This window comes from Taeniopygia guttata, chromosome Z, assembly GCF_048771995.1.
Source record: "Taeniopygia guttata chromosome Z, bTaeGut7.mat, whole genome shotgun sequence".
NCBI classification, from domain to species: domain Eukaryota; kingdom Metazoa; phylum Chordata; class Aves; order Passeriformes; family Estrildidae; genus Taeniopygia; species Taeniopygia guttata.
The window spans coordinates 67,571,282-67,588,100 of record NC_133063.1 but is presented as its reverse complement, the minus strand read 5'-3'; the positions used below and the strand labels follow the sequence as shown (position 1 = coordinate 67,588,100).

The 16,819-nt window shown below is 41.8% G+C and overlaps 1 protein-coding gene across 1 annotated transcript in view; it reads left to right on the top strand.

Moving 5' to 3' along the window:
- Positions 1–9,630: 9,630 nt before the first annotated feature.
- The window catches only part of MAP1B (microtubule associated protein 1B), a 72,513-nt gene continuing 65,324 nt past the window's right edge, over positions 9,631–16,819 (top strand). The window contains exons 1-2 of the mRNA XM_012577742.5: positions 9,631–9,835; positions 14,410–14,511. Of these exons, the coding sequence (XP_012433196.5) occupies positions 9,658–9,835; positions 14,410–14,511 (280 nt within the window). The 5' untranslated portion in view covers positions 9,631–9,657. The remainder of the gene's footprint in view (positions 9,836–14,409; positions 14,512–16,819) is intronic.

The following is a 16,819-nucleotide window of genomic DNA, read 5'->3' as shown; positions in this document are numbered from 1 at the left end:
TGCACTTCATCTGTGTCAGGTTTCACCCCAGCTGGCAACAAAGCCCCACCTGCTCATTCACTCCCTCACCAGCATGATGAGGGAGAGAATTGGAAGGGTAAAAGCAAGAAAACTCGTGCATTGAGATAAAGATAATTCAGTAGGTAAAGCAAAAGCCCCATGAACAAGCAAAGCAATTAATTAACTGCTTTCCATGGGCAAGCTGTTTTCAGTTTGCCCATGGAAAAAGCAAGGCTTCATCATGTATAACAGTGACTTGCGAAGTGATAAATGCCAAGATTTTGAACATATCCTTCATCTTCCCCAGATTTATATCTTGAGCATGATGCCATATGGTCTGGGATATCTCTGTGGTCACTTGGGGTCAGCTATTCAGCTGTGTCCCCTTCCAACTCCTTCTACACCCCCAGCCCCCTCACTGGTGGGGCAATGTGAGGAGCAGAAAAGGCTTTGGCAGAAAGCACTGCTCAGCAATAATGAAAATATCCCTACATTGTCAACACTGTTTTCAGCACAAATCAAAAACACAGCCCCATAGCAGCTACTGTGAAAAAAAATTAACTCTCTTTCTGCCAAAACCAGCAGTATCTCCCAATCTTCTCTTCCATTAATTCCTTTTCGCACTGTAAGGTGGCTTTAGCAGTTTTCTTCTAGATGGAGATTTACTGGTCCTTCTACCACAGCTTTAATTTAGTTTCCTCTAAAAATAGCCATGGGCATCTGCTTTATGCTCTCTACTGAGTTTGTTACTATCAAATCAGATTGAGACATTATCTGAACCCAAGGAAAATGATGTAACCAAACTGGAAGACTGAGCCTATAGCTTGAGATGTCAAAAAAGAAAGAGGTAATCAGAGACTCCTCTGAAGATAAGCAAATGTTTTCATTGAATGAATCATCTATAATTACTTTAATGCTGTTAAAAATACAATGTATAAATTCAGGAATATAGCAATAAAGAATTTTATGACCCATAGGTCATACGGATTTGTTTGAGTGCTTTCTCTCAGTGAAGACAAAATCTACTGTGACTGAACCTACTCATCACAAATCATCCAAAGAAAACATACAGAGTGTGTGGTCAGGATATCCAGATAAATAAAACTGTTCCCTGCTACCACAGAGTCAACACATTGTGGTTTGTGGAACTGGGATTTTCTCAGGGAATTATGAAAACACAGTTCTGACCATGTATTGCCAAAATACAGTGCCTTTGTATTACTCAAAAACGGAGATTACATTCTATCTATGCAACATATACCCATGACTTTGCTTGGAAAGGATATATTAATTCATGCCTTTTCACAAAACTGAGTGCAATGGCACTTTGTGTTACCCAGAAATAGCAACATTTCTGTACAGCTGTGGCAGAAGATGTAAAAAAAGTAGTATTACCAGTATTACTGGGAGGAGAAAGAGATTTTTCTTGTATCATTTATGTGTTATACACAAGTATATACAATTGTTCCACATAATGACAACATAATAGCTGCTATCTCTAAAGTATGCCTGAGGATTACTGCAGTAAAATAAGTCAGGCTAATACAAATCTTGCCTTCCTTGAGCTTTGAAGAACTAGTGTACCTTTTCAAATTTGGAATTCAAAATAGTTTTGGAACCAGCAGAAGGAGAAGTTGGGAAAAAAGCCCCACAATTAAAGAAGTTCAAGCTATCTTAGGGAAAATTGAATGGAATATTTAATAGAATCATAGGATAACCTAACTTGGAAAGGACCCACAAGAATCATTGAATCCAACTTCTGATTCGGCACAGGACAACCTCAAAAACCAGGCTATGAATATTTGGAAAAGAACATTTTAACAAATTGCTTCTTTTCTCCATTTTGCTATGTACTTGGTCACGAATCTATATTCCTGCATTGGAAATCATACTTTTCAGCAATGGCTCTAATATTGCTCTACTACCTTTGCAAAGAATGAGAAAGAATAAAATTTCTCTGTATTTCAAAAATATAACACCACCCTAAAATTACCCGAAGAGGTTATAATGCAACTTCTGGCAAGAAACCTGACATAAAATCAGGACAATTTTTAGGAGGAAATCATGGCAGACTGTGCCTATCTCATGGCATGGTTCCAGCTCCACAAGGACTCTTGGGGCACTGCCGTGGCAAGACTAAAAGGCACATCCCTGGGCACAAAGCAAATACTGATGGTGAGCCCTTATATAAGAATGCCCAGTGGTGGTGATCTCCATCCACTCCTGAAAGAGGAGCTCCTTAGCAAAATGCTCAGCTTATTGAGGTCTCTTGGCATCCCTGCTGTACACCCTCCACTCAGGCAGAATGGATTTACTTTCAGTAAATTCTGCAGTGCAACACTTAGTCAGCACATCCCAACCTACTGCAAAATACCAATGACTAGGAAAGATGTATTAATTTAAAGAGCACCCTTAAATCATCTGTACTTTGTGTCAGCCTATTGGAGTGCCTGGGGCAGACAAATACAAAAAAAAAAAAAAAAAAACCCAACTGAAAACAAAAGGAAACAAACAAACAAACAAGCAAAAGCCAAAATTATGCTGCAAAATCATACAAATATAGTAACACTGCTATTAAGCCAAAATAATAAAGTACACAGAACGGGAAAGGAACCAGATGGTCAGTCATGTAGGTGGTCTACGAATTCCAACTCTGGAATTGGTTTTGAGATACATATAAAATTAAGTAACCATTTCTACCATTTATGCTGTTCGAGTATCAAGTTTGATTGAAAAAATATGAGGCTTTGTGACTGTTTAAACTCTTCAAGGATGGGATGATTGAAACAGTAAGACTACAGGCTACATCAGTAGAATGGCTAAACACTGTTTAGGCAGTATCAGAGTACCAAACTATTATTTTAGGAATAAGACTTATTGTAACTTTTGACATAATAAGAGCACTACAATGAAAGGCTGCATCAAGCTCCCTGCATGCACAAGAAGTCCTGGGCAAGGGACCAAAATGATACACTATTCTGGTTGCAGCTATGAAATACATGAAATTTCTGCAGCCTTGAAGAGCTGTGATACTTCCAGTGGAGGACCAGGATGGTCTGTTGTATCTTTCCAGTAGGAAGATGGAGCAGTTCTCCAGATTCCATGTTCAGAAGCCTGTCAGTGCACTGTATGAAATGATGCTAGCCTAGATTTATTATTTTCTATGCAGTAGCATTTTGTCATTTCTATTGTAGTGTGCTCAAGAGAACAGGCCCTAGTAAAATAATAATTTCTAAGCAATTCTAAATCTACAGAACTAGCAGAGCTGGCAGGTAACCTCTGAAAATTATTGTAAGGCATGTCTTAAAAAGGCATGAAAATATTATGTAAAATATCTACTTGCTGTTTAGTTTCCAGAACCAGCTTTAGACAATTCAGCATGGAGAGAAAGCAACAGCAACAACAAAAACAAACAAACAAACAACACAAACACAAACAAAACAAAAAAACAAACAAACAAAACCTCCACCCTTTTCTATGGAGCATCTCTATGTGCTTTTGCCACCTGAGTATCTAGGATGGAGCAGCATGTGGCCAACATCTTATATTTTAATTTTTTTATATTTTTATATTCATTGATATTTTTCTCCTTTGTGCCTGTAGTGATTTAAGGGACTAACAACTTGGGTGATAGTCCTCCAGCATGGACAGGGTGTGCTGCCAAGACAGACAGGTTTTGAGCAGCCTATGGCCAGGCTGAACGTGGGGGTCACAGCAGCCAAAAGCCCAGTGCAGGAACTCTCAGCTTCCAGCTGCCCCCAAACTAAGCACATGATAGTGCATGATAGTCATTCTAAATCCATGGCTTGATTTGTCTCTCCTCTTAAGTCAAGTCTGAGCTCTAAAACTGGCTTGAAAGGAGGCACATGTGGGGGCTCTTCAAGATGGTGTGATAGGAGATAACTTGTATTCTACCCCTAGCACCCAAATGAAATTCTGTAACTTGCAGTCCTGCAATAAGAATTAAAACCCTGACAAACTCAGCTCCTGAAACCCTAACTGTATCCCACGTCGAAAGACCATTCTGTCTCTTGTTCAGAAGGGTTGACAACTGAGCCCTGAGCTCAAAGGATGCTCAAAATTATTGTCTGGTGCCAATCATTTTGTCTTACCATTGTTTTTGCAGCTGATGTTTTAATTATCCATCCAGTTTTGTGGTACAATGGGTACCATTGCATTCAATACTTTTATTATCATTTATTGCTGAATTTAAACACCATCCTAATTAACAAAAATTACTTAAAATGGCTGTATTTTCCTTCCAACAGTGGAGAAGCAATCATTTTATTTTCATGAAAAACTACATGTTCTTTTCATAGCAAATGTCAGTATAAAATTATGCAAAATAATTATTTTTAAATTAATCTCTTTTTAATAGTTTAGTGGAAAATCTTTTTCTTTTCATTTAGTTTTCATTGCAGTTAAATAAAGTACTTTTTTCTTTTTTCAATTCTAATTTTTTTTCCACTAAAGAAAAAGAGGGAAATCACTCTGATAAAAAATAATAAATTTTTCCACTGGGAACTAACGCAAAATGTTACTTGGTGTTATTTTTCTCTCACTTCAAGACAGAAAGATAAAAGTGAGAACAAGTGTTATTTTTAAAAGCAATAGTGTTGCTTTCTTCACTCTTTTTTTTTTATATGTAACTTCTTTTCTGTGGAGAAAATGGAAGGAGTGGGAAACAGATTAAATACCAATTGAAATGGATATTTCACCACAAGCAAATAGAAGCTTTCTCTCCTTTGCAGATTAAGAAGTAATCATTAAACTTGAAGTAATATTTTTAAAATACCTGAAATGAATGTTGCTCAAGTAATTTTTATTTTCCATATAGTTAAAGATAAAGCCTGCCATCCTAAAACATAAAGTATTTCCCAAGAGTCTCTCATGGAGTCCAAGTCTGTCTGCTCATGCAGGTACAGGTCTCTCTGGTGACCCTGGCTATTGCCATATCACTGCTGCAGGAGGAGCTCCTCCGGCAGGGCCAGGTTGAGCATGTTAGACATGAAGATGCTTCCCTGCCAAAAAAGTGGGTGAAGGCAGGAGGAGTTGTCTTCATGAACCACATGTTCAGGTGTTGGCAGGGTAGGGCTCATGGCCAGCAGCTGCAGGGTGACACTTCTGACATGCTGACTGCCCCTCTGGACTTGTGCTGCTGCTGCATGCTCGGCTGAGTTGCCCCAAAGGAACAATGCACTGAGGAGATTCTGAGAGGTAAAGGCTGGACCACATGGGGATGGTAGAACTTCTGATTGCAGAAAATGGGGGTTGAGGTGGACTGGGGATATTGAGAATGATGGTTGCATTGGGAAGACATCAGGTAAGGTCCACAATACTATAGGCATTATCTGCTATAGTATTGGTTGCATATTCCTGACTTCATCATGCATCAGAAGTAGCCCAGAATGGTGGTGGCCTCCATCCATGGAGATACTGAAACCTCACTGAACACAGCTCTCATAAACCTATCATCTGACTGAGCAGGAGAATTAGACAAAATGACTTTCAGATGCCCCTTCCAACCAGCCATTCTGTGAATCTGTTATCTCAGGCCTAGGCTGGAAAATCTCCATCTCTAGAAGTTAGTCCTTCCTTAAGAAATCCTACAGATGTGAAGAATGACCTTCATGACATATTGTGCCATCCTCGGACTGGCATTTCTCTCAATGAAGACATTTCAGTTTCGGTAAAGACCTTAAATTCAAAAAATCACAGCATATCCTGAGTTGGAAGGGATCCATGAGGATCATTGAAGTCTGCATCCTGGCCCTTCACAGGTCACCCCAGGAATACACCGTGTGCCTGAGTGCATTGTCCGAACACTTCTTGAACTCTGTCAGGCTGGCGCTGTGACCATTTCCCTGGGGAGCCTGTTCCAGTACCCAGCCACCCTCTGGGTGAAGAAATTTTTTTGAATACCCAGCCTAAACCTCCCCTAACACAACTTCATGCGATTCCCTCGGGTCTTGTCACTGGTCACCACAGACATCAGTGTCTGTCCCTGCTCCTCCCTTCATGAGGAAGCTGTAACTGCACTGAGATCTCCCCTCAGTCTTCTCCAGGCTGAACAGACCAAGTGACTTCAGCTGCTCCTCATAAGCAGCTCCCCTCAAGGCTCTTCATCATCCTCATGGCCCTCCTTCGGACACTCTCCAATACTTTTGTATCTCACTTTTACTGTGGCACCCAGAACTGCCCCCAGCACTCGAGGTGAGGCTGCCCCAGTGCAAAGCAGAGCAGGACAGTCCCCTCCAGTGTCGATCTGGCCATGCTGTGCCTGATGCCCCCAGGACATGGCTGGCCCTCCTGGCTGCCTGACTCATATGCAACCACAGGTCCACCTCCTCAGTGCTGCTCACCAACCTCTTGTTCCCCACTCTGTATGTCAATTGGTCTGAAGCAATCCATATGGATATGTATTTCTTTTATGGTAGGGATGACACTTGACCTGAGACAAAGGGCCAGTCTAAAGGTTTATACATCACTGAAACGTCATCTAAAATTTGAAATTTGGACCTGAATGAAACTTGAATATTAGTGCGTAACAAATGGCACATACTATCAAGAAGCATGTTTTAAACTTCAAGCACTTTATTTAAACTGCGTCTTTTAAAAATACAGCATCTAAAAAATACAGCTTTGCAAATACTATTTGATCACATTCAGCTGTGGGACTCCAATTTGGTATTGAACATAATAAAACAACAAAATCAAACCAAGATGATCAAAAGCCAGACAGGTGCAGATCTCAATCACTGTCTCTTTGTAAGATATATCCCATAGTCCATGAATGGTGCTGTTTCTTCTACTGAAGGGGCATATCTATGTAATTTAGCTGCAGATAGGCAGGTGGTGTCACAGGACACTAAGTCAGCTTTGTGCAGCATATCTCCACATTTCACTCAGCAGTGGACCTGATGCTCCATATTGCAGAATATAAATCAGTTTCCAGATGATGACAAACTAATTTACCTGATTGAAATACTGACAGGGCAAGACACAGTGTGAAAAAGTGGCTATGGAGCTGGGACGCTGCAGTTTCCTCAGAGATATGTTCCAGAGGATAAAGCACCTTTCTTGTCTAGCTTCCATCTCCAATGAAGCAGCACAAACTTGTGAGTAGACAAGGCCAGAGGTCTGCATCCTTTGAAGAGTTTACCATGAGACCATTTTTTTCCAAAGACAATCTATTCTCCTTAGGGCTTTAATGGGGGATGCATCACCCATCAGAAGACAGTTTGACTGTAACAGTTCATCTTTTATCATACCACTTTCTAACTGCATGTTGTTTTACACTGCAGTATGAAATAGAGGACTACCTGAGCAGCCTATTTCATATGTAACTGTATCGCCTACCTGTATGTAAGCATTTTATTCTCTGGTAAAATGCATTCTTTTTGGCTCTTTTCAAACTCACTGGCATCTTTCCAGCTATGGATGTTTCCACTTTTCCTTAAAATAAGAAAGTGCTTAAAAGTGCATACAGCGTCTTTTGAGTACTGGTGTGCATTTCTCTATCACATTTAACCTGATGTGCTTGTGAGGCAAGTAACTGTTTTACCTTTATGTCCAGGAACCAGCATCTGTCTGTTCTGCAGCCAGTTGACAAGACCCCTTGGCGAGCTCCTTCCATGCTTGAGAAACTAGCTGCTCTTGCTGGTGATTGACATAAATGCATGCCCAAAACTACAGATTGCAGTGACAGAAGCCTGAAGCTGGCATTCTCCAGTGGGTACCACGTGGCAAGTCTTGAAGGTAACTATAATTATAATAAATTATGAGGAAAGGGTTCATATAGGAAAAGGCTATAGGGGATGGACATTATTTTCTAAGTAGGTATCTACACCATCCTATGACAGGAAACTGACAGGAAACAGCAAAGTCACAGTGGGGCCCAGATTAGCAGGGGTATCCCACGAAGAACACACTGCACCTTTGAATACCTTGCAAACCTTTAAAGTGCTGCTAGTTCTTCTGCACCTACACTACTGCATTTGTTCTATCAGCAGTGTCAGCTTCAGTGAAGAATGAGCACTGCTGCTCTTTACCACTGTGTCATCTCAGCCGCCTGACATGGCCGTGAAAATGCTTGTCTGCACTCCACAACCTTTAGAATAACGGCAGCTCAGGAAAAGTCTACTTTGGATGCAACATCCAAACACACCACACTGTGTAAGCCAAGACTCTGAGTGCTGTATTTATGCAGAGGAAGTATTCATATCAAAACCATTAGGTGCTATAGACAGCTACAACGCTATGGACCAGCACTTACAATGATCCTGTTCTAACCTTTGTGGGTTGAAACTGTAGCCTCTAGGCTAGTAAGACAGAAAAAAACTTAGTAGTGACAACCTGAAATGCATGTGAATTAGTCCACTGTGCCCTGGAACAAAATACAGAGAAGATGAGGCTGATACACTGGTTCATCCAGGCAAGCACTGTGCTCCTAAGCAGTAGGCAGAGAATTTGCACACCCAGCACTGTAAGAAGCTGCAGACAGAGGAGGTGTCTTCTCAGTCAGGGACAAGAGGTTATCTTAAAAAACAAGCTATAAAAGTTTATATCCTTTCCTATGTCACATTGAAATTTATCCCACATCACTTGAGCCGTATAAATAAGAGGCTTAAGTGCAAATGAGTGGCTTGGCTATGTCAGTAAAGTGAGAGGAACATCCCAGACAGATTTGACTTCTCCATCCCTTGTTAGGAGAGAGTAACATACTTTTCAGAAGTGGTTATCACTGAGTATTGGGATGTAGATACTAATATCTATGAGAAGAGAAATGAAACCTTTGGTTCTGTCATTGTATAAGTTTTCTGCTATCATTGCCCCCTGGAGATGCTTGAGCCTGGTCAACATTACTTATTAAAGCCCTTGAATTTCTGCAGCTTTGAATAAGCTAAGACTATGGGTTTCAGCATGTTGTCCAAAACTAGTGTTTTTCTGGAGTCATATATCCGTGGGCATTGAATATGTGCAGAAGGACTATGTGTGAAGTATCTTATCAAATTAACTGCTTTTAAATTTTAAAAGTTAGCAAGAATATTTAGATTGCTGGGTGAGGGCGTGTTTCAGTATGACTCAAATTTTGCGGCAGTAGTACAGCAAGACGTAGGAGAGGACAACTGGCTTTGGGCAGTGGCACTGCTTTTTCATCCGGTTCTGGACCGCTGCAGGAGGCGCGATGCTGGCTTTGCCACATGAGCCCCGCAGGTCTGCCAGGCCATCACCTGCGGCTCCTCATCGCCCTGTTTTAAGGGACGGGCCTCGGGGTGACGCCCCGAACGGGCACGGGGAACAAGGGACAAGAGGGGAGTGGGCCCGGGGGTCGCACGGCCGGCCGGGAGCCAGGCGCGGGGCGCAGCCCTTGGCGTCCCCTCGGGGCGTTGTTCGCCCCCCGCGTCCTTCCTGCTTCCGGGGGCCGCCGCGGGGAGGATTTGCCGCAGATGACATCAGCTGTGGATGCTGGAAAGGCGGCGGCGGCGCGGAGGATGCGCCGGCTCCCCCCCTTCCTCCTCCTCCTCCTCACCAGGTCCCTGCCCTGCACCGTCTCCATATAAAAGCGCCGCCGCCTCCCCACCCGCCCTCACTCCCTCCTTGCCGCCCGCGGAGCCGCCGCCGAGCTCAGCGCCCCGGAGCCGCGGGGCGGAGGCGATGGCCACCGTAGTGGTGGAAGTGGACTCGGAGCCCTCCTGCAGCATCCCAAACCCGACCTCCACCTCGCCCAGTCTCTCCCACCGCTTCCTAGACAGCAAGTTTTACCTGCTGGTGGTCATCGGCGAGCTGGTGACCGAGGAGCACCTGCGGCGGGCCATCACCAATATCGAGCGAGGTGAGGCGGCGGGAGCCGGGGTGCCGCGAGCAGCGCCGCGACACCCCCGCCGGCGCCCTGCCCCTCCCTGGGCGCTGCCGGGAGCCGGGATAGCCCCCGACATGCATTCCGCCTAGCCGCCGTCTTCGGCTCTTTATTCCCCGGGGGTCCCGCCGCAATCGCCCACCCACCCGTGCTCCGCCGCGGGGTGCGGGCGCTGCGGAGCGGGGCTGCGGAAAGCCGCAGCGAGCCCCCTCCCCGCCGTGGCTGGGCGGAGGGGCCGGTCGGGAGCGCAGCGCCCGCCGCCGAGCCCGTCTGCCCGGAGACACCGGGGTGGGCGTGGCACGGTCCGCACTGCGGTCCCGGTGGCTGCTCGGGGCGGACAAAGGGCGGCTGGGGATGGGGTGGATGGGCTGGGCTGGGGCTGCGAGGCGGCTGTCGTCCGCACTTCTCCGTCCCCCACCGCCGTGCTAAGCCGGCGGGTTCGGGGCGTTTTCCCTCTCGGCAGCAGAGGCTGCGCGGGCGGGAGCACAGCCGCGCCTTTGTGTCTAACTTTGGGTGCTGGGACTTTTCTGTCGTCTGGACAATTTTTCAGGACCTAAATTCTATATACGCGTATATATTCCAATAAAGAAAACCTTTATGAGTAACAAGGCTGTTACCCGAGGGCTCAGCCTCGTTATTGTCCGACTGCGGGCTCCTCTGACTCGGCGTTTATTTGTCCTTTTCTTAAGACGGCGATGCAGCGTGGTATTGCAAATGAAATGACAGTTTTATAAGTTTTCGTTGTGGTTTTTGATACAATAGATTTCAGTGTATATGCAGAGAGGAGAAAAAAACAACAACAACAACAAAAAACAAATTAACGGTATTAGTGGAATAAAGCATGAAGAAAATTATTGCCAGACCTTACAGTTACTTAAACTCAGTGGATAGCTGATTTTATAATATGTATTTTTTTGTTCTGGGCTGGTGAAAACAAAGATTTATGGAACTGCCATTGTTAAGAGTGAAGAAGAGATCCCGGAACGAGGAATTGGTAGCAGCCTTGTCATGTAGGTGTGGTTCAGCAGTCCAGCTAGTACTTCATCTGTGTCTCTCTATTGTTGCTTTCTCAACCATTGTTGCTTTAGTTGCTTATTTCTCTGGATTTCTTTTCATTACAGTTTGAGGTAAAAGGCATCCTCATCTCAGCTAACTAGTTCCATCATAAACTGTTCTATCTTTATTGCTACCATTGTCTCTTGGGGACAGCTACTGAGGCAGGTGCTTTGTCATTCAGAGCTTCTTCAGCATTGCACTTCCTTAACTCTATCTAACTTTCAGTTGTGTCTGAAAAGAACTGGCTGCATTTTAATTAAATTGTCAAAGATTATAAAGCAAATTGGCAAAATTTCTTCCCTCGAGACAGCTAATATCCTCCCTCTGAAGAAATGCTCTCCAGTCCCTTCTTGAATCTCCTATTGTACAGTCACTGCTGCATAGCTCAATTACTGCTATCTCCTGCCACTAAGCATAACACCCACTTACAGGTTTAGGTGTTCAGAGGGAGTGTTTGACCTTTTAATTAATCATTTTGGATTAGAAGTGACCTTGCTGCTTCTAGTATCAGACCATTTGATTGAGATTTTTGCCTCCTAAGAAAACTCCTTGGTGAAATTTTTAGGTACATTTTTCTGGATGAATACAGTGGGAGTTTGACACTTTGTCTGTGTGAGGCAATTGCAGGCTCAGCTAATATTTTTCTCTTTGGAAAGTCTGCTGTAGTCTGGGAAAAAACACTTCTTGCTGCCTTTATTCTCAATAGAGCTTTAAATGCATTTTGGTTCTCAATAACTCGGCCTTACTGTCTTCTCTGGTACATCTCCTGAGTACCATCACTGAAAACTGTGGATTCATGCGCCAAACTGCAGAGCAACGTGTCAAAGAAAACATCTGCTGATAACACATCAGTGGCGTGATGCTACGCAACCTGGTGGAATGCAGAGTCATTTCTTAATATATTATGGGGAGGGAATGGTGTGGCAAGACGCATTTTCAGTAATTACATTTTGGATGTGACTTTGCTAAGGGGGCAATGCTCCAACAACCCACAGTCCACCAAAAGAGAAGAGGGGAGTGAAGAGGAAGCTTCAAGATTTTTCCACTGATTTAGCAGATGCTACTGGGTGTGCCCTCCCTGCTGTCTTACCAGTCCTGTGTCTAGTGGCATTGCACTCCTAAGACTGCAGAAAGAAGGAAATAGCTCCAGTTTAGCCATGTTTATAGCAGTTATGTCCACACTGCTAAGCCATCATTGGATTGACCTTGGATTTTAGTTCCATGTTTATCTTTGTTCCACCGAAAACCTGATTTACTGGTATCATTCATTTAATACATTTTGCTCCGCTATAATATGCATGCATGATTTTTGCATCCAGATTGCTGAATCATGCAGTTGCATATTTTGGATAGTCTACCCAAATTCCAGCTTCAGCTTCTAGGACTACTGCATGCATAGGGCATAAAGCCTTTTATCCCCTTGGCTTTTTTTTTTTTTTTTTTTTTTTTCCCTATTTATTTTGTGTTGAGTCCTGTATTCTTGACTACATCTAATCAGACCCTTATCCCTACAGCAAACTAGGATTGCATCTAAAGCAGCTAGGGATGGTGGATGAATCCTTTCATTAGCAGTGTTGATGAATCATAATCCATGTTAACTGACCTCTAGAAAGGATTGTAGTTTCTCTGCCCAAGCTTGGTGTCATAGGCCAGGGAGTTGTTTCTCTTCAAGCTTTTTGGAGTTTAGCACTCATTCATTCAGTGTATTTCAGCTTTGTGATCAATGTCAGTTTAATAGTTATTGTTTTCATATGTGCTCTACTTGTATGGTATTATATCATCTTGGTGTTCTTGCTCTCAAATATTCCAACACCTGGAAGATATTAAAACCTGTTTAGATGTATTTGCCTGCCAAAACTTGTCCCAAAAATGTACCATATGGTCAAGTGCTTTGTGAGAAAACAAAGTAAGGAGACTTGAAGAAGAGTCTTGCTGCTTTATGCCTCTGAACAATGATGCGTCAGTCAGGAAGTGGAGGTGGCTGGTTATAGCTCAGTTATTTTTCTCAAGTGGTTATGGAACACACAGGCACTGTATTTTCAATTTTTTCTTGAGATTCAAATGGCAGTAACTGGTAGCATGTTACAATGAGCTTGCTACTACCTTTACCTGGATGCATTCTTCTTGCAGAGGCTTCAGGCTCTTGAAATGCAGATGTTCGTATTTGCATGGAGAACCTACTCAGAGCTGCAATGGGAGACTAGCACTGCAGATCTGGTTTCTCTGCTATTCCTTCTTTTCTCCTCATGCTTCATCCCTGCAACTGGCTTCTACCAGTCTAAATTGTGACATTTCTGCTGCCTTGAAACAGAAAATACATATAGCATGGGAAGTGGTATTGACATCCACAGCCTGAAACCCTGAGAGAAGTGTTAATTCTAGACCCATTCTGAAGGGTTGGACGCACACCACTAGAGGCATCTTGTTATCAAACCTCAAAGTGGTCTAATCCAATAATTCCATGCAAAAGCATGATCATGTGGGGAGGAGCCAGCAGACAACCTCCTCACCAACAGTCTACTTTATGTTTGCCAGTTCATTTCTGTAGAGGTAATGATGTTTTTTTAGGACCAAAAAAGAGTGCAATTTTGTCTTTCAAAATTGCAGCAGGGCCTAGACTTACTTGTAGTGTTACTGCCCACTCATTATTTCAAAAGTAGAAGATTTTCAAAACAAAATTATATAAAAAATCTGAAGTATATTCTGCCTTTTTTTTTTTTTCCAAAGTGTTCATTGAAATCTTATGGAAGAAAACAATAACCTTGTCTTTTCGCGGCAATGACTTTTTGTCCTGGTTGAATTTCAGTCCTTAAAAATCTACTTTGAAATAATATATTTTTTGTTCATATAAGTGTCAAGTGTATCACTTTTTAAGCAGCTGGGGGAAAAACAGTAGGGAGCAGAGATGTGTAGTTTGGTTTTTAAAAAAAAAAAAAAGATCAAGCACAGACAGCATTTTCAAATTTCAGAACTAGAGTTCTGACACTTCATAAATAAAAGATCACTCAAATTTTAATTTAAAATATGGTATGCTTCAAAGATACTGAATGAAGAAGTCAGCAATTTAGTACTTTGTATTTAAATATTAATTAGCAACATGTTAGGTAATGCTGTCTTTTTCTTTTCAAAAGGGCAACATGACTGGAATGTCCTCTGGGTGATTCACTCTTCTGTTTTTGTAAATCTGTATGTTGGAATTTTAAAGTCATGTCAGGGGCTTTGGTAACTTACTGTGAAATGGCTACTACTGCAGTTTGAAAGCTGGGGCCTTAAAGAATGATCACCCTTTGGAAAGGCAGATGTTTTTTTTCAGATCCCTGTCAAGAATCCTTCTGAGTGCATTTTAAAAAATAGCTTTGTTCCTTGGAGGAAGATGAGGCTGGGCTTGGAATTTAGAAATATGCAAATAGCTTGAATACAAATAAAAAAGTACTCAGTTAAAACTTCTATTACTCATGTGTCAAGCTACATGTGTTTTGTATTTTGTGTTTTAGGAATCCGATCATGGGACACAAACTTGGTCGAATGCAACTTGGATCAAGAACTGAAACTTTTTGTGTCTCGCCATTCAGCTCGATTCTCTCCCGAAGTTCGAGGTGAGTTTAAGAACAGAACTGCTAAATTACACTCTGAAATTGCCTGGCCCATTAGTTTTAGGGCCTTTTTAAAGTTAAGAGAACTTATCTTTTGATTGAACAGTTTCTTCATGTGGAGCCAATGTAGTCCAGTGACAGAAGCTTATTGTGGGTAGGTGGTGTACATACAAAACAATAACTGGAAAGGTTAGCTCTATAGTTGGACAGAGCCAGAGCTGATGTCACTGTTGCATTACTGCAGCTCAAGCCCTGTGTTTCTTCCCAATGGACTTGAACTTAATTATCTTTCTTGGTACGTGAAGCTGAGTTACAATGAGTCTGCCATGACTCCCAGGAACTTTCTTTGGCTTGTATGAGAAATTAAAAAATGTATAGTAAGACTAAATCTCTTTTGCTGCCTTTTTTTCAAGCCCTTTCTTCCTTAAGAGGATTCATTCAATAAATTGAAACTTTTGTTTACCAGTTTTGTGAAGTGTAAAGTTTGGGTTTGTTCTGGTTTCATGAGAATCAAGAGTCTGGTAAGTTTTCTAAGGTCTCATTACTCTTAATACCATTGCTGAATGAGTATGGATGAAATTTTGGGTGTTCAACCATCAGGTTTCTCATGTGAACATGTTTTCAAAGTAGTAGAGGTTTCTGAACGGTGAAATCCTTGTGACCCATATGCATGTTGACTGCTGTCATACAGTAAAACCTACTACTGACAACTGTTAAAAGAAACATATCTCATGTGTGGTGAAAAAGGGCTATGAAATTTTGTATCATGCTACTAAATCAACTTCCTGAGGTCACTTGCTATACATTTTTGACAAAGAGACTCTGATGCCTTGCTAGCATGACAGCATTGATCTGATGGTTTTAAATAATCTATAAAAATGTCTTGTGTAACTTATTTTTCTATCTTGCATAATATGTTAAAGCAGTTTTTGCTGTATCTCCCCATATCTAGAGAGAGTGAAGTATTGTCAGGGTTAAGAAAAAAATATATACTTCTATGATTTGTCCTCTGGTTTGAAAACCAACATAACTAATAAAACAGTACACAGCATGAAGATTTTTGAATAAAGACAGGTAGCCCCTTATTTATCTGGATGTAAACTAGGACCTAGAATACTTGTCTTTCATTCAATTTTATATGTCATGAAGCCAATTCAACTTCTCAGTGGTATTTGTTGCTTTGCTTTACAGAGAGAGAATTTAAGAAATGCAAAATGCAGTGTATTCTGTTTTTGGCATATCTGTGTTTTATTTTAAAAACTTAAAGATCATATGTTGCTCCTGTAGCAAAAATATTACAGCATGACTAGTATTTTTACTGCCTCTTTTAGATTATACATTCTAATACCACAGCGTGAATTAAAATAAATAAAATAAGATTGTGCACCCCTTTTGCAGCAGAAAGAATGTAGAATTGTTTAGGAATTTTTCTCTGGGAATTGTATTTTTGATTGATTTCTTTTCCCTTGTTTGTCTAGACTTCGCTGTTTAATATGTCATTGTGTTGAATTCTAGCTTAATTGCGTGTGACTGGAATTCATCTACATCTCTGACAAGCAGAAATGAATGTGGTTTTCACTACTGCTCAATCTTTAAACAATAAACTGCCAAAATCTGTGTTTAAAAAGCATTAAATGAGCCTCAAACTTGAATAAAGGCAATATCAAGGGATAAAGCTGTCTGTTTTGACCAGCTTCTCATCTAAAATTTTGTGAACTGCATTTGTACCTCTAGAATCCCACTGTGCACATCAGAGAATTATTTTACTTTCTTTCTACTGTTCTCTGATGTTGAATTCTCTATGAGGCTCCTTTGTATCCTCTCTGCTGTTTGGCAGAGAGAAGGCTTTTTTGTTGCCACATTCTAATAACATGTCAGAATGTTTACTTTGTTACAGCACCAAATTAAATTTGGGTGTTCAACCATTGAAACTGTGGACTTTCAAAGAGATGATTGCAGGTATATATTCCTTTGTGTTCCTAAACTCAGAAATGGAATTAGGTAACTAGGTGACCGTTTGTCCAAAGGAAGTGTTCACCCAAGGTGATGGGTTGCCTGTGGAATGTAATTAAACAACCTTTTTTTTTCTGTGCAGCTTACATATAGGAGCAGTTCACTCTTGAGGAAGGCTCCTGGTTTGCTCAGGTCCAACTCCTGGCTGACTGGAGTCTGTTTGATTACCATGTTTAATTATGGTAGTTGCGGTGGTGGCTCAGTACATGCTTGTGTGCTTCTCAGAACAGCTTGAGGATATCGACAGCAGCAATGTGAAAGGTAGCAATCTTTCTGAAAAAGGAAGCTTGAAGGAAAT